The sequence below is a fragment of the Plectropomus leopardus genome, chromosome 4 (genome assembly GCF_008729295.1).
Source record: "Plectropomus leopardus isolate mb chromosome 4, YSFRI_Pleo_2.0, whole genome shotgun sequence".
Classification (NCBI taxonomy): Eukaryota; Metazoa; Chordata; class Actinopteri; order Perciformes; family Serranidae; genus Plectropomus; species Plectropomus leopardus.
In genome coordinates, this window is record NC_056466.1 from 29,569,990 (window position 1) to 29,594,678 (window position 24,689).

A 24,689-nucleotide genomic window follows, 5' to 3' on the forward strand; every position below is an offset into this window, starting at 1 on the left:
CAACATAGCAGAGAGCAGAGCAGAGCTGCAGAGTTGCTGTCTGACTCCATATTATGAGAGACGCTGTAAATTTACACGAGGGGCAGGGTAACTTCATTGGTTATCTGAGAGGCTAAAAGTTTAGTTGTGTCTCCTCAGTCCAGGTTAGATCTACCGTTCTTAGAAATGCTGCTTAAATGTCCCTTTATACTTGTTGCCGTGGCATTATCTACTGCAGAAACCTGCTCACTGCTCCAATTTGCTAAATCCACCATGTAAATAGCCGTTTTAAAAGGTAATGGGCGATCACACTTTGATTGGTTAAATTCATGTTACGCCCAAAACACAACTATGACTCAATAAGGGACTAAAGACAATCTTACTGCCCCGTGAGCATTACTTTGTGCTCAGATTATGCACTACTTAACTTGAAAAAGTCGATTTGGACACACCCTAGATGCACTTGCGCCACACTCTTTACACCATGGGCGTGGGGTCGTTTTAATAGGGCCCATGAAGTAATTCTGGGTGTGGCCAACTAATAAAGACAAAACTAGAATTGCTGTCAACCTGCTGCAAATTCATGAGCAAACACCGCTATGGGGCTGTCAAACAAACACAATCACTGTTAATACACCTCCCAACTTTAAATTGCTTTCTTGAAACATCCTTTTTTTCCAGTGAAACAGCCTTTTGTGGTGTCCTGTGGGATTCCGTTTCATTCCTGTTGGTGGAATAACATTTTGATTAGAAAGCAGAGCCTGGGGCAGCCGGGATCATTTCCTTCCTCCCCTGCTCTCTCATATCTGCTCCCCTCGACCGCAGAAAAAAGACAGAGTACGGAAAGGAGGAATTAACCTGCCTCTCTGATAGCTTGCTCTGCTCCAGGATAATATCCCCGCAGCTAACAGCCTACTGACTATGACATTTTCACCAAATCACAACTCGCGACTGACTTGAATGCTAAATGAACTCTACAGCCGCGGACAACATTTTATCTGTGTGTGTATGTATCTTCTCCTCCCTAACCTAAGGGCCGCCAGGATCTTAAGTCCCCTTCACATCCTGCCTGACCTTATCGACCTCCTCTGACGGTCGCCTTAGCAACGGAAAGATGAGCCGGGGGATGTTCAGAGGAGGGACCACGGCAATGACAAACACGTGAAGCCATCAATCAGGGAGCTGATTCTTAGGTATGGCTGAGCTGCCGTGCATACAGAGGCTTGTTATTACTAAGTAAGTTGAAGTGAGTTATGTGCTGTATGTATTAACATGTCAAGGACACGACTCCGTCTCCCGGCTGATTTGACGCGCTGCTGAGAGGATTGACAAGAAGTGGAGGTTAAAAGAATATTTTACGGTTTTGAGTAAAGTTGGAAAAATATCCTGCGGCCATAAGCACATATACTCTGCTGCAGTGATGTGCAGCATGTCTGATGTTCTGAATGGCAAAGCTCACATAAAACCATGACCTCTACTGCACAATACAGCACATTCATAAATTAAAATGTAATATGTTAAGAACACTGAAGGTGAAACTACTTTACTGGTAGAAAGTGTACATTAACAACCATTTGTAAAGGCAGGGGGGTGTAGTAAATGCAAAGAGTAAAACTCTGGTAATGTGTTGTCACATCTACTGGTGTTAATTCTAATGCAGCCATGTTAATGTGTTTTATATAACTTTTTACAATTGTTTTTTTATTGCTGTTGGGTAAACAGTTTGTAACATAACCTAAAAACTTTCACCAAGCAGGTCTCCATAACAGATTTACTCAAAACTTAAGCAATTTTTTCAAAATATTGATAAAACACAATTGGGAGATGACTGCGTTTCCCTTGAATAATTTTATGTGACTTCTCCTCTCACGTCAACATTGCAAGAAGCATGGTGATGGATGTTCAAAACATCAGCAGGTTGATTTGTATTGTAGCCATCGTACTAGCCGTCATTATTTCCAATCCAAGGAGACAGCTGTTTTCACTCGTGCTGCTGAGCTCCATGTGTAAGATCGGTGGAACACACTTTTAACATCAGAAAAAGAAATTCTGAAACTCATGTCAACACAAGCCATCCTTTTACAACGAGCTGCTACTTGTGTCTGAGTACAAGGGGCCCAAATATATTCAAGCTCCTCTGAAGGCCGCACAAAAACTCAAATTATTCTTTTTATTTCTCCAGAATACGCTTTATGGGATAAAAAATCTTGTTCAAGCAGCTGTACTGATGGACTGTAGACACCAAGAGCCTGAACATTCGGCAATAGTGTGAGTGTACGCTGTAGCAACAGATGCTCTCTGTTATTTGTGCATTGTGCTTTGTTTCCAGTTCGTTTCTGTCAACTGAAATACTACTACTAATACTTTACTTACCTATTTATTCTCTCTGTCTGCAAACATATGGTTAACAGCATAGAGCACAAGGTGCAGGTGTGTACTGGCAGTGGGTCTGTATTTGGGTTTTGCTAATTTCCCGTTATTAAAAGTTTTCAGTTTCTGCATTGTAAAGATCTAAGACAGATGTGTGGGCACACCTCTGCGTTTAATGAGATTGCATGCAGGTATATTATCATGGAGTGCTCAATTCTTGTACAAGTGTATAAATAAACCCCCTTTATCTTTTGTCCCTGTGTCCCACCAAACTAGATGGGATAGTCAAATGTAAAACAATGGATATCAGGTCTTTTTATTTGTCATAAGTAAAATGAATGAGATGTAAAAGATTTTTAAAAGCCTTGAAGTCATTATCCCTTTGAGAAGTGATAGCACAGCCTCGTGATGTGACACACTTAGAAAACCTGTGTTTCATCACTTCAGATATGCAGTAGACAGCCTGCCCCACTTCTGCTCATTCTTTAATGCCATTTCCGCATGCAGGAGTTGACCTTCCATCTCCGTGTGGGAGGACAGGAGTCTTTCCCAGCAGATGAAGCAGACAACACTCAGAATGTGAAAAGGCCATCAGGAAAAAGAAAGGATCCTGTCTCTTGAGTTGATAAATGCTCATTTGGTGAATCCGTATCAGTGTGTGTTGAGTGACTGCGCTATCAGATCGAGGGATGAAACTCACCAAACACTCGAGGAGCCTGGCTGGACGAGATATGATGATGAAGAGCTTTTTGACCAGCTCAATGACGAAGGTGAGCTCGGAACTCTCGGAACGCTCATAGGCCTGATAGCGAGGGAGCGAGACGGGGAGATAGAGAGACAGTTGGAGTGAGTTAGACGTGTTTGAGCTGACGTTAGTTTATATTCCTCTCCACCTCTACGATTCACAACTCACGTCATGCAGCAGCCTCTCCAGGTTCTCCTGCAGTTCGCAGAAGTAGACGCTGGTGATGAGACCCTCGCGTGATTTTGTCAGGCAGTCCCTGGACAGCTCGGCTACCTGGTGGTGGATGAAGCTGAGGACCCCGTCGGCCAGTGGCAGAACGCTCTCTGGGCAGTAGTTCTGGATGAACTCTGCCAGTCTCTCCTCCATCTGAGCCGTTGCCTAAACAAATACAAGATAGTGTTTAACAGTCACTTTTTTATCAGGCTTTCCTACAGTATGTAAGCTCACACAGGGCTGATGACGTCTGTCATCACAGGCTGACGTGTCTGTGGCAAACACATTCAATCTGTAATGGCAGCAATTTGATCACATTCCTTCTTTAGATTGGGGCATCCCAGCTACAAAACCTTTATGACCGTCTGTGTGGCATGTTTGGTGTGTGTTACAGCAGTCAACTGATGCACAGCCAGTGATGTGATGCCATGTGATGCACCAAGGACTATACGGAAGAGTTCCTGCAAGCACAGTTTATAGCACCTTTCGCAGACAACAGTCAAAAAGTGCTTCACAAGCGAACAAATAAATACAAATAAAACCCAGATAAAATATAGAGTTAGAGCAGATAAAAACACAGGATTATAACAGTATATGCTACCCAAATGCCTGGATGAACAGGAAGGTTTTTAACTGCTTTTAAAAAGACTCCACAGAGTCCAGTGATCTCAAGCTAGCTGAGAGACTATTCAAAAGCTTATGGGCTGCCAATTGGAAGGAGTGATCTCCCCGAGTCTTGAAATGCGCTTGAGGAACATTTAGAAAACCCTGAGAGGAGGATCTAAGGGCTCGGCTGGTAGTATGTGGAAACAGAGGGTCACTTAAATATTGTAGTGCCTTGATTCTGAAATTAACCGGAAGCCAGTGCAACTAAATTAAAATTGGAGTAACATGTGACAATCTGTTGGATTGAGCTAGGAGCCGAGCAGCAGCATTTTGGATGGTTACAGGCAGTGTAATGAGGATTTTTTTCATTGCTGTTATGAAAATAATTGCTGCTTTAACCCTTTGAAACTTAAGCAAATTGGCTTGATTTCGTCCAAAAACATGGGTTACAAGTTAAGATAAAATAGAGAATTTACTAAAATTTAGCACAAAAAAAAGGAAAAAATATTTTAAAAAGGTAAAAAATACAATGCATGTATACATTAGTAATACATTAGTAAATAATAATAATAATAATAATAATTATTATTATTATTATTATTATTATAAATACAATTTTCTGGACAAGTTTCCTCTTTTTTAATATTATTGTCTCTCTCACCTTTTTTTAAAACTCAATTTCAGGTCTTTTTCTTTTCCTAATTTCTTGCAATTTGTGGGACAACTCCTGTTGCTCATTGCCTTTTTAGCCATGTTTTCAAAAGAAATCAAACTCAACTGCTCAGCTTTCAAAGTTTTAAATGTGAAAGGCATTTGAACACAGCATAAGAAAACCAATGTCAATCCAGGTTTTAAAGGGTTAAATGTCACACAGAATATATAATGTGACAAAGTCTGTCCAAGACTGTCCAAATTCTAATGAGTCTCACATTAGTAACAAATGTTGAAAAAAAGTGACAATATAGGAATTTAGGCTCCATTGAACATCCAAAATTTATGTGGATCATCCAGCATGCAACTACTTGTTATTTTCGTTGTAATGGAGGTAGGGTTCACCAATGTTGACCCTTAATTCACAGTCCTAGGAAGATTGTGTTACTGTATGTGTAAAGAACAGTTGTGGTTAAGGAGATGGAGCAGTTTTCTACTTATGGGAGGGTCGGTGGCTTGATCCTTGGAAAAGATACTGAATGTATAAATGTTTATCTAATGAGCAGGTTGCACCTCGTATGGTAGCCTTGGCCACAAGTGTATGAATGTGTGTATGAATAGGTGAATGGTGCCGGTTTTGTAAAGCTTTAAGTGGTTGTAAGACTCAAAAAGGGTTATATAAATGTAGTCCATTCACTTTGTTAGCAGAGCTTCACAATGCATTACTGTAAAAGAGAACATATGTATGCATATGGGCAAGTGTGTGAGGAAACCCTCACGCACTTGAGAAAAACATAAGAGAAATTTAAGAAAATGTTGCTGCATCAGGCCCATTGAGTCATATCAACATCTCAGTATATAACGCACGCAGACAGTTTCAAGAGGTTAGCTGACTGTTTGATTACATATATTGGCCTGAAGCGAGATACGTGATCTGATTGATGTTGTGCTCATGTTCAGTGACACATAGGTCAGGCCTAGCATCTCAGATGCGGACGACCTCCAGGAGTTTTCATGCGTTGCGGCGTCAACAGCTTACCAAGAACAGTGAAAAGACATCTCAGTGTCTGCCCTTTGACTGAGAGCTGTCTTTATGCTGGAGGTCAGAGGAGAATGGTAAGCTTCTTTCAAAGTAACAAGGTCGCAGAAACACAGAGATAACAGCTCACAGCAGCAGGAGGGTGAAACGGTGAGAAAGAGACGGTGAGAGAGATGAGTATGACATGCCATGGCCAGGAGTCAAACTGTCCACATCGCAGTTATAAGGTTTGCCTAACAATGAGGCTATAGGACTTCTTATACTCTGCTTCATATACTCTGGTACATGACTCATACAGTGTTGTGACCTGTGAGTGTGTGTATGACAGGGTAATACCGCCGCCTGGCTCATCACTGCAGCTCCAGTCTTACTAAAATCGATTTGCACCTTGTTGAAGGAAAAGATTTTGTGCGAATGATCAGCTGTTGTTCTCAGACAATACACTCTTAGAAAAAAAAGCTCCAAAAGGCTTCTTCATAAAGGGATAATGTCCTACCTAGAACCATAAGCATCTGCTTTAAGGGTTCTTTGTAAGACTAATGATCCTATTAAGAACTCTTCATCAAAAGAACCCTTTTTGGAAGAGTTCTTTAAGGATTTGTTGAAGAAAAATATTAAAATATTTAACCATGTTTCAAATGGCAGTTTTATAAATGTAGCTGTTTCTTTTATCACTTTTGAAAATTGGTCTGTCATAGTCTTTGATCTTTACCAGCATTTCAGGCTGTACAAAATATACCACTTCCTGGTACTTGACATTTTGTTGTTAGTTCTAGTTCTAGTTAAGGTTGTAGTGGTAGTGACTTCCCAAAATCTCCACTCCATGAAAAGGTGATTGTGAACCATGACCGTTGTGGGTTTACTGGACCACATCAGTGCGGGTCCTTTAGGAGCCTTATGAAGCCAAGAACTGCTCAACTTGGTTCCTTTCGATGCATGCTATTACGTTTAACTAAAACATGATTAGTAGGAGAGAGATCTATGGGTAATGTAGTCAATATCTATTATTAGAGAACCCTAGTTCTAGATGAAACCTTTCAAATATCAAGGAGCTCTTGGTGGGTTCTTTTTAATAACCTTAAAAGGTTAAAGGGTTCTGGATAGGATCCCCAGACACCCATTTTCGACCGACATAGAACGAGTTAAGAGCATTACGTTAAGAGCAAACCCACCAAAAAATAAAGTGGTTTGGGACCTGAAAAGTTGTTTGGTGGCTGTGAACCATTACAGAGAGAGGATGAAGAAAGCCACAATGGAGATGTTAACAGAGAAATAATCTGAAAAAAGTCTGCAGTGGTCTCATTTTTAGTTGGTCCATGCTTGTTTTTGGATAAAAACAAATACCTGTATTAACAGAACAAAAGTTTGCAGGTAATCATTGAAATCTTCCAACCTGCTACTTATGTGTGCATTGTGCAATGCACTCTGTTGACTTCACATTCCTGTTTACAATGGTTCTGATCAAAACTTGTGGAAATTTGGACTAGTTTGCTGGAAAGCACAAAGGTTCCCAGAGCGTTGAACAGAGCCGGTTTAAGAACCAGAGCCAATTTGGTGGAAAAGGGGCTAAGAGAGGGTTGTGGGCAGAAACATTACATCACAGAAAGGTTGTCTGTAGAATCTCTCACAGGGGATTCTGGGTGAAACCTTTCACATATGATTCTAGTTATAATCCCTTATGTTGGGTTCTAGGTAGAACTCACTCAAGTTTCCAGGTGCAACCTTTATAAAAAGTTCTACAAGTAACTAGAATGGGTTATCCTATGGGGACAAACATACATATGTGTGAATAAATGGTTCTAGTTAGCACTAGTTAGAGTGTATGGTGGTACTACCCTAGAGCTACCACAGGAATTAGACAGCCCCAGATTATACCACAGTAATATCTTGCTAGTTCACTGTATATATAATTTTGTATGTGGTCTTTTCCCTGTTTTCCAGTTGATCTAATATGCTGCAGCCTTTCTGATCTTCATGTCACTTGAACACACCACTGCTACGCTCCCCTGTACAAAGCCAAGACTGTACTGGCATCCGTCTGCTTCCCAGGTTTTCACTTCGGAAAGAACTCTTTAATCCGCTGTTTGCCTGGAGCTCTCCTCTGTTCTGGAGAAGGATTTTTAGCTTGTTTGTGTGTTGTTCTGAGGTTCACCCCCTGTGGCTCTCAACACATCATCATCTAATCAAATAATGAGCATTAATTAATGTGTTGCCATGGAAAAAATAATCCACCACGTTTTAAATATAATTCAGTATCTTAAAAAGGTGGCAAATGACTGCACGCATATCGTTTGTGTGCGTATTTGACGTGTATATGGATGTTCAGTTTACACTTGTGTATTTGTTTGTGATGAGGCTGACCTTGGGGAAGCGCTCCTTGTAGACATGGTTCATCATCACTATTTCGTTGTCATAGCAGGATGGAGAGCGCCCCGGGCTGAGGAGAGACAAACACAAAGAGCAGGAGTGTAATATACAGCACTGACTGGGATAATCAAAGGACAGAGAGCCAGAGGAGGCAGCTGCTGAGACGCAATGCTAAATTTTTCACTTGAACGCAGAAATAATTCACTTCTTCCCCTCATGTCCATCCTGTCTGTATATTGTGCTAATTAGAAATTCAGGACACTCTGTTTGTTTTCCCTAATGGATCCGGTGTCCTGCACGTCACGCCACACTTGAGACACACGTCCAGCAAGCATGAATACATTTAGTCACTTGTCCCAACACACATAAAAAAATCAACATCAGAAAAAAAGCCCAAAACATAACACTGTTATCACATAGTATCTCATATGGTGCAGAATTAGACATTTGCAACAGAAAAACATATTATGAAAAGATCTCTTATGGGCAGACACAATTTAGCCTCACAGGAATATGTGATATGAATAGAAATAATGAGATATGTCAAGGTGCACAACAACAGCATTCTGTATACTGAAGCCACAAGATAGGAGATTATCTAGGGCAGCGGCTGCTGAGAAGCTTAATATGAAAACTGAATACTGATAAGTAGTGACGTGTCGTATGTAGTTGGGGCATGTTGCATCCAGGGGGGAGGCTATAATAGGTGTGTTTGGAGGGAGTGTTCACCAGAGACTAATGGAGAAGATGCTGCACTCTGGAGAGGCTTAAAGCACTGCAGGGCAGCCTGATACTGATATAATTATTGTGGCTACATGTAGGTACATTTTCTCAAGTACTCAGGTACTTGTCCTTTATGTTTATATTTCCATTTTCTGCTATTTCGTACTTTTACTCCCATACAACACAGTTAATTTGTGCACTTTTCTATAAAGTATGATGGCAAATGTGCCAAAAAATGCAGTTCCTCTAATGACCACAAGAGGCTGGCTCTAATAGCGAGTCAGTTCCCATAGATCTCCATGTTAAAATGCGCAAGTTAACACCAAATATAGACATGTTTACAGCCTGGTACCTCTTTTGAGGTAATTTCAGCATTCATGACAGCTGCATGATTTTTATACAACTCAACTGTTTACATTTTATTAAGGCTTAAAATCACACATATTTAAGGATGGGCTGCGGGTGAATGCCATTTGTTGACAAGTTGCTACCACAGCAACAACTGTATAGCCATAGCTGCAGTTATTTCAGTGTCTTTTCAGTTCATGAAATTTAATTGTGACATTTTCACACTTTGGTTACACTTAAAGATCCTCTTAGGAATTGGATATTCAGTTTTTCTGGTAAGAACATTTTGTTTTAATGATTTTCAGCCTGTCTGAAAGGTAGCTTTAGTCATATCAAAGTTAACCATAGCTATAAATGCACCATGATAACCAAGCTAGCCTCTGACGTTAGGGTCATCTTCTCCCTCTCGTTCAAATATGGCCCTTCTGGCTCCAAAACTCAGATGGTGACAGACAAAATGTCATACTTGAAGCTTCGAAAAGGGAGTCTGCAAACCAATGGTTGATGTCATTTTTCTCTGACTTCCCAACCCCATCTCTGATAGACATTAATCTTTGAAACCTAATTTTTTCTCAAAGAGTTAGTAATTTTCTTAAAATCGCTGTTTTTCGGAAACATTACTTAAACAGCAGTGGAAAGTGCATATTTTGGTTACTATTGCGTACTGAAGTGTTTTTGGAGATTTTGCCACAAAGACAATACCTGTTATTAAGATCAGTTCATTATTTGTTTTATTCTTTTCATGAGATTTTTTGACAAAAACCTTGCATATCAGCAGACTTATTCTTCAGTCAGTGGCTAATATAGGCCTCCAATTCATCTCTAACAACATAAAATGCTATAGAAGTAATAATCCAATTCAATATACTGCATACTTCCAGTACTTTTGCCACTAATATTCATGAACTTTTATTTACTTGTAAAATTCTGAATGCAGTACCTTTACTTGAAATGGATTGTTTCATACTGTGATATTGTACTTATAGTTGAGGATCTAAATACTTTTTCCACTATGGTCAATTAATATATGACAATAACCCACACACAGAAATACTTGTATTTTTATATTTGCCTCATTTATGAAACTGCAAAATATTGTCTTGAATAAAACAGTAGAGCCAACAGAATGAATCTCAACTCTCATTATATTCCAGCTCTAGAAAATGAAGCTTTCAACAGACTTGACAAATGCATAATAATACATAGCCTACATCATAATGGGTGAATTATGCAAGATAAGCAACAAAAAGGGCTGTGCTCTTAGTAGAAGATTGAGAGCTCTCTGCATCTCTTCATGACAGAATGAAGTTGTTCCTGCACACTCATTAACGTTTTCCTTTTATAACCTGAAAGGGCAGCACAATGTTCTTTTACAAAAGCTTGACATGATGAATTTTCATTACTTGAGTTTATTTTTCTTCACCAGATTATTACCACAAAAGAACAATTTAGGAATAATGCTTTTTACTGTAGTCTGAAAACAACCTAATGGCAGTGACTCATGAACGTTTTGTATCCAGAGAAAAATGTCACAGTGTTATGGTTTTGCTGAGTCAGAGAATGGGGGCTACCTCCTGCTACTCGAAGAAAACAGCACCTAAGTCCTTATAAGGCTTCTGCTCTCTGGGACAAAATGTAAAAAACCTACATCATAGTTGGCTAGATGCCCCATAGCTCTTCATTTGCTTAAACTGTCTCTTGGCCATGACCTGCTGTGCTCTCACCTGAGGCTTCGAGAGCGAGGGCGGACGTGCGGCGAGCGTCGGCCCCCGTCATCATCTGTGATGCTCTCTGTGCTGCCGAAGTGCTTGGACAGGAAGTGCAACTCGTCCATGGTCGGCTGGAAGGGCAGCTGGTGCAGACGCTCCTGGGACGAGCTTGATGACTGGAGAGAGACATGAAAAAGAGACAAGGTTAAACTGCAAACAGCTGTTCGTTGGATTTCTTTGAAAGCTTCCTGTTGCAGCATCAATAGTTTAAAATGGATATCCAGTGATGGAAAGGAGGAGCACCTTCACCGATGTGGTGACAGTAAGAGAAGAGAAAGAAGAAGAGAAGAAAGCACAAGTCGTACTATGATATGAGTAGGTGGAAAGAACTGAAACAAAGACCAACTTAAAAGAACAAGAAAGAAAGAGAGAGAGGTGGAGAAACAAGAAAAATATCCAGAAGGAATTAGTGTAGGAGGAAACAAAACAGAATAATGTGGACTGAACAGCAGAGCAAAAAGACTGCAGGGAATGAAAGAGTCCCTCCACCTAAAAGTTGACTGCCGCCTAAAGTGTCTGCTGCCTCGGGGGGTTAATGGCAGCACTGTTCGGTTTTAAACAAAAGACTTTTCTTCAGTGCAGGAGGGAAAAACCAGCCTGGATCAATGGGAGGTTTAATGAACACATTTCCCGATGGGACACCATGGTTGGCTTTGGCCACGCAATGATTTTTCCTATAAAAATCCATTAGAGGCCTCATTCAGGTCTCAGCCACTTGCAAGCTGCAGGAAAAAAAAGCAGTGAAATGAAGATGTGAATGCAGCAAGTCCAGTCAACAGAATCAATTAGGAGGCTCCCTGGAGACACAAAGAGCTTGGAGGCCGAGGAAAATGCCACTGGATATGATGGTTATCAGAGATGAAATACTGTCTCGTATGTGTCTCCTTTCATGCAGTCACTGGGTGAATCTCATTTCACTTAATTGCATTCAGATTTCCTTCACTTGTGTCTTCGTCCCTCTAGCAGAAGACGTGACAAGGGGTGCAGGGAAAATATGCAAGGAACTAGGAAGCAAGGAAACCTGTGCTTATGTATATGCACATCTACGTACTATTAATACAATAAAAAGGGTGCAAAATCATAATTTCTAACACTATTCTTTTATTTCGTCTTTACTCCCACATTGCAAAAGATGTGAGATCTAACTACAGTTTGTAAATGAACTCCACTGCCCAGACACCAAATGCTCAGGAGCCATTTCTACAGCAGCAGCTTTTTTTTTTTTTTTTTTAATTAAAGCTTATTCAGTGATTATTTGCATTTGCATTTCTGTTTGTGAATTCATAACTTAATAATAAAGGTTATCATGGGAATGTTACATAATGTAAAAAAAAAATGTTTAGGCCTAAGTGGCTATTTTTTGTACAGTAACTAACTTTATGTACAGTAACTAAGCTGTAGACACACTGAATATAATTTATCTGCATCACATGTGACTTAATAAAAATGAAACCAAAAGAAAATGTGTTCATTGTAGAAAATATGACAGGATCTCCTCTTCTTTCTGACTATAATATTATCTATGATACAGGAGAAAAGGGAAAGAGAGAAAAGAGAGAGATCGTGAAAAGAAATATTTCTCCTTTGTTTATCAGACCTACAGCTCAGGTCTGCTGATGTCAATAGACTCGTGCTATTCCCCAACAAAATGTGCCTGTTTGAAACATGCTGATTGCTTAGCCTCTGGTATCGCTTAAGCGGCAGCCTCCAGGGCTGAAAAATAAAGCCAACACAGAAGTGCCAAAACTTGCAGTTCCTAAAATGGTGACTTGAGGCTAGTTCTGAAAGCAAATCTCCATAGACCCCCAAGTTAAAATGCCCAACTTTACAACAGAAATAAACACAGTTTTGCTCCCTATAGCTAATTATTTCAACACTTATGACAACTGTACGGCTGTGAATCTTTATATAACTCCCCATTTACATTTTATTAAGGCTATAATTCATACATATTTAAGGGGGGGTCACTTTGAGTGACAGACTGTCTGCGAGGTATCACTATAGTCTGTAAGACAGATTCAGCCCACACTCCTGCACAACTCCACTGTCCACACATGGTCCCTTCTGACTCCAAAATCCAAGATGACGAAAGCCAAAATGCAAAACTTAAGACTTCAAACAGTAGTCCACACAATAGTCGGTGATGTCACAGTGGCCATGTCCTTTCTTTCTTTCTTTGACAATGTGTTTATAGATTTTTTTTTCAAATAGGACAGTTGAGGACACTTATAAAAGACTTTAATAATTGGTCAGTACAGTAAAGATTAAACAAAAGTGTCAGTTGCAAGTGAAATAGAGAGCAATATAAAACCAAGACAGGATTAAGACAAGACAAACACTACACATCAAATCAGTACCCAGACCAAGACAAAAACAAAAACTTAAATAAATATACTGTATGTGTACAATGATAAGTAAAAAACATATTAAACCATAATAGTTGTTAGTCAGCCAACTGCCTGTCACATCACGATTTCGTTCTTTCTGTATGTATGTATTTATTTATTTATGTTCATAGTATACAGTAATGCTGCCTGTAACTTTTTCATTCAAACACTGCCTTGGCACTTGGTATTTTGCTTCCTTGAGTCTTGAGCAATATACCTGCCATGACATATTTGCAAGCAAAGCTAGTGTAAATGTGTCATTTGCTAACCACTAGCTATTTGGGAGCACACTATTTCCAGGAATGAAAGCATTCACTGACATTTACATCGCTGATGCCTAAAATGTTTGCGTTTGCTACAATGTAACATCTCCGGTCTCTCTTTCCTCATCTGCTGTTGAATAATCTGTAGCGAGCGCTATAGAGCGAGCTGTACCCGGCATGCCTTTTGGCAGGGTTATTTAAATGGTGGTGCCCTCTCAAGACACATACACACACACGTGTCCATAAAGCATCACTAATAAATATGTCCCGTAGAGCTCACATTCAGCTGTTGAATAGTTGCTGAATGGTTGTGAAGAAAATCAAAAGGACCGGCAGACAGAGGCTCCTTCCATAGCAGGCTGTTCTCATGCACTGATCATACTATGCCTATGAAAGGTAATGCACCAGAATTTGTGAATTTCTTGAAAGCTCAGAACTTTTAACACTGACACCTCTTTTATGAAAACATTTATTCTTGTTTTACTGAGTCTGTTTTAATGTTTTCTTTTATGTGCTGGTTTGGGTCACTTACCCTGAAAAAAACCCACAAATACGCTGGAAGGCATTGTGAGTCTGTACAGTAGAACAGCTGGCACTTATCTTGAGGAGCTTTCCTATTTGTACAAAGTCAGAGCTGTAAAGAAGGCCTGTTCAGTCCTTGCTGTCCACAGCCGCCCCTGTTCAGCGAGTACAAGCAGCTCCCATCTGGTTGCAGATACACTCTGCCCAGGTGTAGACTTAAAAATGAATTTGCCCCTGCTACTATTGCACTCCTCAACAGTATTATATGATTTTTAAATTGTGGAAGTGTTGTAAGTTTTGTGTTGTTGCGCATTGTTGTATGTATTGTTTTTACTGATTGCTGTGCAATGTATTCCCCCTAAGGATTAATAAAGTTTACCTTGACCTTGACTTTGTGTATAACCCACATAAATCGGAAGGCTGTGATCATGTGACCTACTTGCTGACAGGAGAAAAGAAGTAAGCGTGGGAGGGAAGGAAGTGTTGGATGGTGCACAAAACACAGGATTTTGGCTCAGGAGAGCTGTTGTTAGGAACCATGTGAAACCAGGTAAACTTTGAGTTATTTTAGGGTACGTCATCATGATGTTTCTTCTCCCAGAACTAACTGATCAGTTAGTTCTGGGAGAAGAAACAAGCCTAAACCTAAAGACACCCAACCATGTTGATTTACCAAAACCTAACAAAAAGAACTTACATGCATAAACAGAACCAACAAATGAAGGTTTCATCATTTGGACCACCTCTATCTTTTATCCAGCTTTTATGAATAAATTTGATCCATATCTTCCTCTTTATATACACACACACACACACACACACACACACACACACACACACACACACACACACACACACACACACACACACACACACACACACATCTCCTGCTTTCATGTGCTCTGTTCAGTATGCAAAAGGTCCTGCTGTAACTAATCAAGCGAATAATGGCCCATGTAAGAACCAACAGAGCAGTGAAACCTGACGGACAGGATAGGTTGGGGGGGGGTATAGACTGAGAAACCAAATCAAACTCATCTACAGGTAAAAAGAGATAAATGAGTCGCCTGCAGTGTACTGTATGTGTCTCTATACATGCTGCTACGATGAGGAAGTCAATGAAAGAAATGATGTGTGAAAAGAAGCGTAGACACAGAGGAAGCCATTGTGTTGAAGGTGGCACCAAAGTGCACTGGGGGTGGATTATGAGTCAACACCTTGCCTCCACCTGAGTGTCATACACATTAAGGTCTATTTCTCAAATGGACTATTTGCCAAATGGGCCTTGGCAGGGTTCATTTCTCTGAGTAGTCGCTTACGCTTCACTCAGACAGAAGTGAACATTGTTGTTGTGCCTCTGCTTGTTTCTAAACAAGTTTCATTTCCACCTACACTCTCTTTTATTTGTCTCTGTTGCCCCTCTTAACCATCCATCTCCGCCTCTCTGGAGATAGAGTGATGGACAGAGAAATGGTTACTGGAACAGGGAAGTCATACAGATTGGTTACATTTCATTTCCATTATCCCTGCTCCACTTTTTTTTTTTTTTTCCAGAAAGGCCAAGTCATCAGCTGCAGAAAAATCAGGTCGATCATATCTTAGCAACTGATGAGTTATTTTTAGTTCGGGTTTACATGTAATGCATGTTCTTCTGCACTAGAATGCTCTTAAATAATCGGCTGAGACTGGCAGCAGCGAGTACAAAGTCAGAGAGCACAGGGGCGTGTGTGTTTGTGTATGCATGGCATTTAACTGCAAGTGTGGCGTGTAATCATTTCAAAGCGCAACGAGACCAAAGTAGAACATGCAAGTTTTAGAACATGAATTTACAAGTAGATTTTATGCATGAAAAATATATGCAAATGGCCTCTTTCAGTGAGATGCATATTCATGAAAAGGATACAAAAACCCACCTCATCAATTTAGCAATGGAGGAAAAATCTAACATAGAGTTTTAGGTGTTGATCTATAGAGAGAAGAAAAAGCAGATCCCACACCTTGGCACTACTTTTTCACTGTTTCTCAGGTAAAACTGAAAATGAAAAAAAAAAAAAAGTTTGATCCTTATGAGTTTTCACTTGTCACACTACAGAGAAGGGAAACATGAAGGAATCACTCTGTGAAACCAGCCCAACAGTCACCAGAGGCCTCTGTTTTTACTTCAGGAGACTTTCCAGGAGACTGCTGCGACACTCTGGAGTCCTGTTTGACAGCCACACGTTTTGTGTTACAAGGACAAACTTAGTCAGCTCTATTCTACATTTGAGAAAGCCTAAGGTGCAGAGGCTGCTGCTGTAATAATACTCGACAGATGAAGAAAAGTTGCTGCTGTAGTCACGTCTGTCGTGTCCTTATGTAGCTGGTAACTTCTTTAAGAGAGAACTTAAAGAAAACATACACCTACTCTCAAAACATTACATAACATTGACTTGGCAGATGCTTTTGTACAAAGCAACTCTATGTGTGGGGGTTAACAATGTTTGTGTGTGTGTGTGTGTGTGTGTGTGTATATATGTGTGTATGTGTGTATGCGCCTTCGTGATCATTCTGTGTCTCCTTTCAGAAGTCAGGGGTTCTTGCATGTCTGTAAATGCAGCACAGATGGAAGTCCTCATGAGCAGACATTTTTTTCCTCAGTAGCAGTTTGTTGAATTTAAGTCACGGGCAGAGAATTGAGGAGCAAACTGTTTGATCATCACAGGCAAGACTAACTTTCATTCAGTTTGCAGTTGGACTGATTAAAAATGATCAGATCAGAGTGATGGATTAAGGGGGCAGCTGCTACAGAGGTGAGTGAGAGCAAACTTTTTGTTGCTGCCATTATACAGGTAAGACCCAGTGCTGGATGGAAAAAATGATAGACAACACTAAAATGAGAACGCTACTGAAATGAAAAGTTCTATTTCTATATGAATTAACAAACGGTGAAGTTTGTCTTTCACTGCAATTGGTGCTCTGCTGTTTTGTAAACTTTGCCACGAGAGAGAGAGAGAGAGAGAGAGAGAGAGAGAGGGGTTGGGGCAGCTCCAAAAGTAGGATATCTAGAATATCTATCTAGTGTCGATATTGTAGCGGTCCACCAAAAATAAATAAATATGTGGAAAACTCTACTTACATATACCCCAAGAACAATTTGGTGTATTGCTCAAGCCACAAACCTTTCAACTAACAACCAACCTGCTCCACCAACTGAACTGCAGATGCCACATGTCAACATATTGATGATCACTGATCTTAAATACATGCTGTATGTCATATAGGCAAATTCATATAAATATGTCCATCACGTATTGACTAGAGATGTACCGATCCAACATGCAAAGTTGGTATCAGCACCATTACAAGTGGACTGGGTATTGGCCTGGACTTGACCGATCCTAGCTGCTGATTACTAGCTGCATGCAGCTCAGTCGCCAGAATAAAATGTTATATGTTTCTGCAAACCACAGATATGTTACATTCATGCATTTCATGAAGTACAGATTTCATTTATATGAGGTGACTTTCTCATCAGGAGGAAGAAGAGATAGTAGATGGTTTGACACCTAGGTGAGACAGCAGGAGAGCACTCTTTAACACAGACAAAAGCAGGTATATGTTAAGAAGAGATAGCACATGTCCAACTATGTTTACAGCGATAAATGCAGATATTTTGAGCCAAAAAACCTGATAATCCTAACTAGTGGTGTTTGTGCCTGAACGACATGTTAACCACGGCGTTGTCACAGCATAGCATTGAAATGTAAGAAGTTTAAAGTTTTAACATATGAGCTTTAAAATGTAACATATCAGTGATTTGCAGAAATGTATAACACCAACATTTATTCTGGTGATTAGGCTGCTTCATGTCACCTTGTGTAAAAATTGCAAAAACAAAACAATGGTATCAGATTGGAAATCAATACGAAGATGAGAAAAGAGACAATGAGTTGAGAAAATCTTTGATGAATGTCAATGTCAATGCCAATATACTGATATAAATAAAAATGAAGTGATTGCATCGAAGCTATTGGTGTGTGGCGTTCTTCTTAAACTCACTGTTGAGCTGGGTGTGTTGGTGCCATATCCTGAGGAAGGCAGAGAAGCCAAGGACCATCTACGACCATCAGCCCTGAGGAGAAAATTAAATAAAAGTAGGAAAGAGAGAACATATGTTAGACTCTAAAACTGTTTTCTCTTTCACTTTCAACAGCCAGAACTCCAATATGAGTTTCTATTTTAGTCCCTCCAGACAGCACAGTTATACTAAAGCAATCCCACCACCTTCACTTTCTCTCTATCCAATTACGCTTTTGTTCCTTTTATTCCTCTCTCCCCTCAGGCCCTCTCCAGCCATGTCTGACACTTCCTCTGAGTGAGTGATGAGGGATACACGTTTGGGCAAAATCCTGGCACCTCGCCTCATTCATCTGGTCCCCCTGTCACGCCTCTGTCTGCTCTGGGAGCAGCACAGGACAGAGACAGGGTCACAGCATGCAGTTTCATTTTGCATGATTGTGTGTTTGAGTGGGTGTGCTCCCTGAAGGGTTTTTCTGTGTGTGCGAGTGTAAAAATAATCCCATCAGCAATTTCAGTCAACTTTTTCGCACCGCTCTCGTGACGTTGCATGTGTGACTTATTGTGTGAATAAAGGAAGGATGCCAACCTGCGAGAGGAGGCGAAGGAAAAGTGGGCAGGTCCGCTTGGTGAGAAGTTGCGCGGGCTGTCCAACGGACTGCTTCCTGTTAAAATACATATGGACACAACAGAGAAGAACACATATACTGCGGGTTAGTGGACAAATATATACCAAAAGTCATTTCCATTTCATTTGGTCAACCTCACTTTTAAGGACACATTGCTTCAAGATTATTACGTTACTATGACAACTGGCATTTGGTGTGCTTTTTACACAGTGACTCTGAAGTTTGTTTGCTGGTGTTTTTACAGTTTTGATGTTGTCTCGTTGATCTTTTGGCACCCTCAGCCCATACTTATGGCACTCCATGCCAATGCTGGAACATCAGGTGATGTCACAATGTATTGACCAATGACTGTACATAAAGGTGGATGACATAACAGCTTCCCAAAAGTGACAAACATCTCAATGGCTCCCTGGTGGCTGGCTGCAGCCCAGGCCATAAACCCCACCCCCTCCATGTTAGCCAATGGGCAATAGGAGAAACTAAAATTACATTTTTTTCACACAGATGGTCTTTGAAGGCACTTCTATCTATCATGCTGATGTTTGTTCAAGTGTTCATTTTTCTGATAAGTTTGGTTTCAGTTGGTGATTCGAAGGTAAAAAGAGTGTCACTTCATGATTGGCAGCTGTGTGTGTCAATCTGTGTGCTCGTGATTAACGGTGCTGCTCACAATCGGGCTGAGCAGGTGTATGGGCGACTTGATACCGCAGCTCCACTTCCCGATCACAACTCTGCATCCTCTGGCTCTAAATGACGTGGGAAACTGTGTAAAATTAATGGACGTAGCCACCGTGACATCACCCATTAGTTTATGGATTCCCATTCAAAGCCTTGAGATCAGCATTATGTAGTTGCCATCTAGGATTTTTGGAGCCAGAGGTGACCATATTTGGAACAGAGGATGGAGTAGTGCAACCAAAGGCTGAGCAAGACTTTTTTAGGTAAACAAAATGTTACACTTAACAAAAGCCATGAAAATAGCAAAAGCCATGGCTACACCTATACTCTTTGAATCTAGGGTTATGCCATGGTTACCAAACTTAACCAATGTAAAACTGCTGTGGTATCAACTTCTTTTTAGCGGATGGTACCCACCTGTCACTCAAAGCCGCCTTGTGCTTAATTATTTGTACCTTTAAAACTTACTGAGCTGAGTTATATAAAGATTCACACCGGTACAGTTGTTAGGAACGGGGAACTTGGCTATATAGACCATAACCATTTTTTGTAAAAGGCTGTATTCATTTGAACTGTAAAGCTGGGCATTTTAACGTGGGTGTCTATGGGAAACGACAAGCTTTTGGAGATGGCTTCAACTGGCTATTCAAGGTACTTTTTTGCACTTGCACGTTAACATCAGCCCCAGAGGTTGTCGCTTGAAAAAATATCACCAGAACAAGATGACAGCAGCTGTATTCTGACTTAATTTTTGTACAGTAAAAGGCATCTTTATATACAGTCTATGTTTCTGATACATCCTGAGGTATACTTTTAAATTACTGAAGCAAAGTGAAAATAAAATTATTGGATATTTTCAGTTGATCTTTGAGACTTATTATTTTCTTTCTTAAAAAAAAAAAACATTTCCAACAAAAAAGTGCCAAGATTTTATGAGAATCAGTTTCAACCTACTTTCATCCTGATTTCATGTCCCAGTGCACCTAAGAGCTGTTGTTTATCCTGCTGCATGAATTCACTGACCAATTTATTTTAAACTTTTTTACTCTACAGACGAGCAAAACTCACAACACTTGAAAATTAGGCAATCCAAAATGAAAAAGTGTTGTTTTTATATACATAATTTTTATGTTTTCCCTTTGAACTCATTCTAAATCAACTATTTAAAAATCATTTAAATAATACTTATCAATACGTATACATTTTTTAAAAACTAAATATAATAGACCCAATATACTGTTTAGTTGCACAACGCATCATGCCTATAACTTTTACATACTGACCTATGTGTCCAGGCAGTGGGGAGTGCGGCCGTGGCAGGGTGGGCGACGTACTGGTCAGGATGAGGCTTTTCCGGTTACTGGTTCTGCAACTAGAACACATACAAGAACAAAGAGCATATCAATATTTGTCTTCATTACATTCTACATCGATACCAGACAGATGATAGTAAGCACGCGCACATACACACACTACTGGATGACCCCAAGGTGTCTGTGTGTGTACTTGTCACTTAGAGTAAATGTATAGCCTACAGTACAGTATGGGTGGATGTAAGTGTGCATGGTTTATCTCGAGTACAGTATGTCTTGTGTGTGTGTGTGTGTGTGTGTGTGTGTGTGTGTGCGGGCGCGTGCGGAAAGCCATAATGCAAGACTTTATTGACGTCCGCCCACCCACAGGGGAGAACGACAAAGCAACAAAGATTTTTAATTTCCTCTAGGTCCGGCCCCACGACGGCTGCTGCCATGAAATATATTGCCAGGAGAGATGAGGCGATGGAGGGATGGAAAGACAGACGTAGAGGAAGAGAAAGAGCGGGGAAGGCAGGTATAGACCGTAATGAAGAACTGAAATCATTGAACCATAAAGGCTTCGATCGCTGCTCCTCCTGCTGCCACTGCTGGATGCATCTTTGAGCAATTTCACAAAGGAGACACACAAGTTTTATTATCTTACACAACAGCTCGTAAAGCAGGAAGTGGATTTTTCAGGTGTTATTTTCCTGTGTTTGCTCCTAGGCCTTTTGTGCTTGTCTGCGTGCTTCACTAGAGTGCCTGTCAGAGTGGATTTTGCAGAGCAGAACCACATCAGACGACCAACACAAGTTTGCTCCACGTTGCATCAGCCAGCCTGCTGCTCTACATCTGCGCAGGAAGTGCTGCAAAAGCACGCACGAAAATAAAAAAAAATGCCCGGTCACACAACACCCATTGGTTATTTGATGTATCTCCCTTCGATCAATAATCTATATCCCTGTCTTGCAGTCCTCCCACATCCTCCCTTATCGCTCCCTCCTTTTGATGCCAGTCTTCAGCACTTGTTTCTCTCAGAGCACTCTGAGACATCAAACCCCTGGCAGGGTTTTATCGGTGGCAGCGCGCCTCTTTGGGCGCCAGCTGAGGGAGAGCTTGTACTCAACCTTGCAGAACAGAGGAGGAGCATATTGAAATATTTAAGGGAAATGCATTAGCTTTGGACAGAGGGATGGAAGTGGCTTGACACCATCCTTTGCAGCAGCTCTCAGAAGAGGAGAAGGGGGAGGGGGAGGGAGGAGAGAGGGATTAAAGAACGAGACAAAAAGGTGAAGAGAGAGGAAATGCACACAGCATATTCCTCTGATTTCCTGCCTGTGTCACACTTCTCCTCCTCTTCCTCTTTTCTTCGTTCCTGCAATCATCTTTCATTCTGCTCGCTGCTTAACCTGTAGTCGTTCAGATCCACACTTTCATCGCTGCTCTTCCTCAATCAAAAGCCGAATCACTTGAGCATACGCTGCTCGAGCTTCACTCCAGAACATATTCTTAGCTTTTGATTCATGATTCATCACATCTCCAGCAGCTCAGCTCGACCAGTGATTCACTCTTAGGTGTGAGTGTCTCAAACTGCATACTACAGAAAAGGGGATTTAAACCTACCTGCCTCTTTTCTGTGACTTTATCTTCTAATTTTCAGTCTCAATGAATGTCCTAACCATCTTTTGATAACTCATCGCTCATCTGTCTCTCCTTCATTCCTTCCATTTTCCCTGCTTTGTTCTCACTCTGCTTTCTCCGTCTTCGAAAATGAACTCTCTGAATGATGAATAATTGAAATGTGGGAAGTCCAGAGAACTCATTCTTCTGCTCTAACTCCGCTTTTTAGGGTTATGGAGTCGGCTAAACTATTAAAGGCAGTAAGAGAATGAAAGCCCACCAGGGCAAAGCAATCTAATCTTCCCATAAAGCCAGAAGTCTCTTGCAGCCACTGTGCTTTATAACATTGTTATCTTAAATGAATGCTGTAAAAGGGCATCTTGCCCAAAGCATTTGTACTGTAAAAAAAAGGTTAAATAGGAGTGCTGCTCTTTAGTCTCTACTCCGGCAGCCAGCCACATATTTATCACCAGTAAAGGTCACTTTAGAGTTCTGCTACTTATTCCTGCAACATGTGACAGGAGCAGCAGGGGGGAGAGGAGGGCACAAACATCCATCTGTGGAGGCTCTAACTCTGTTATGTGCTATCTGCTGTACTCAAATATATGCAGTTATTTTTGTGATGGTTTGCTTTCACCTTTTCTCAACCTGCTTTTTTGTCTTCCAAGTCAGTTAGTAATTTACTGAAAAAACAAACACATTGGCAAATTCACAAAAAGACAAGTACATTGTTTTTTTTTATAAAGTCTATGGGTGCGATCGGTGTTATAATGTAACAAAGTAATATTGCTTTGTTACAACACTTAAGTATTTTTGGAAGTATCTGTACTTTACTTGAGTGGTCATATTTCCGTCAACTTTCACTTTTACTCCACTAAATTTCCTTTAAGCACCTTAGTTACTTACTACAAAATAGGGAAGGGGTGAAAGGAGTAAAGTCTAGATAATATTCTTTTAATTCTTTGTTGAAAAAAGACGTTTTTCTTCACTGTAATGTATGCTCCATTTTTAAGGTGGTGTATGTTACCAGGAATTAACGCCATAATTCTCAAAATTCTGACCGCTTGGTTTTTTATTACCAGCATTTATTTGTACTTTTACTCTCCATATTTAAGTAAAGTCAATATTATAAAATTATTTTTGATACCCAAGTACCATAAATATCAGATACTTTAAGACTTTTACTTCAGTAATATTCTAATATGTGACTTTAACTTCTACCAAATATTTTAAGTGAAGATTACTGGTAACTATGTTACAAATTGTAAGCCATGAAAAAAACAAACAGTTACTTGTTCTGGTAACTGGCAATACTTTAAATACAAAATTTCTGTAAACTTAACAGTAACATTTTAACAGTGTTTAAAGTGTGCAGGAAGATATAGAGGCATCTTCGCTGAATTACAACCAATTGAAACTTCTCCTCAGTGGGAGATGAAGTACCCGAAAGCCATACTTTAAAAGTAAAAGTACAGATTTCTTACAAGAGAAATAAGTCACCAATTAAAGTACAACTTGAGTAAAAGTGCCTGATGTTTACTTTAAGTATCAAAAGTAATTTTATGAAGATAAATGTTCTTAAGTTTTGAAAGTAAAAGTACGAGTAAATACTGTTGTTAAAAAGCAAGCAGTCCTAATTTTGGTGTTTATTTATCATAACATAAAAATGATGATCACATTCCTTGTCTGTCCTTCTGTCCCCTCCCTTCCTACCTCATTCCTACCCTTTTTTAACTAAAATGCTAAGGGGAAGTCTAGTGGAGTAAAAGTATGCATTTTATTTAAGAAAAAACAAACAAACAAAAAAAAAAAAACTACAGTGGTTGACAATAAAATGCAAATGGCCCTTTCTAGAGGCAGTGTTTAGTTTGTCCATATGAGGCTCCAGTAGAAACAACATAGACGACTACTAATATATCTACAGACTCCATATGTGGATATAAACAGCTCATTTTAAGGTAACGTAAACACAATGATTTTTGGTGATTATAAACTACTGAAAACACATTAGATTCCATTCCTGTCAAACTATCCCCCTAACTCTATACTGAACCTTAAGTGTTTGACCACACTTCCTTCTTTAACACATCAGAAAGGCAGGACAGCTTTTTTAGGAGTTCATATTAGCCTGTCTTGTTCCTTTTCTTGCCCTTAAATCCAGGCCACATAATTAGCTGTCACAGTGGTGGCTTTAAGTGACGGTTACAGGACAGGAGCTATAGGTGGCTGTAAGGAATTACGCCTAACATGCTGGAGGTTCACTTGACTGGAAAAGCAAGGAAGATAAGAAACATGGAAATGTGTGTGTGTGTGTGTGTGTGTGTGTGTGTGTGTGTCTTTACTTTAAATCACTCTGTCACGGTTATGGTCATGCAGCCGGGATTCATCCTGCCTCAGTCTGCTTAAGAATGTGTGTATGCATGTGTGCG

The 24,689-nt window shown here is 40.2% G+C and overlaps 1 protein-coding gene across 1 annotated transcript in view; it reads right to left on the minus strand.

Moving 5' to 3' along the window:
- The window catches only part of mast1a (microtubule associated serine/threonine kinase 1a), a 79,229-nt gene that overhangs the window by 22,719 nt on the left and 31,821 nt on the right, over positions 1-24,689 (minus strand). Inside the window, exons 3-9 of the mRNA XM_042485278.1 lie at positions 20,629-20,717; positions 18,628-18,703; positions 18,021-18,093; positions 10,766-10,926; positions 7,965-8,040; positions 3,263-3,472; positions 3,050-3,151 (exon numbers count right to left, since the gene is read on the minus strand). Coding sequence (XP_042341212.1) covers positions 3,050-3,151; positions 3,263-3,472; positions 7,965-8,040; positions 10,766-10,926; positions 18,021-18,093; positions 18,628-18,703; positions 20,629-20,717 — 787 coding nt within the window. The remainder of the gene's footprint in view (positions 1-3,049; positions 3,152-3,262; positions 3,473-7,964; positions 8,041-10,765; positions 10,927-18,020; positions 18,094-18,627; positions 18,704-20,628; positions 20,718-24,689) is intronic.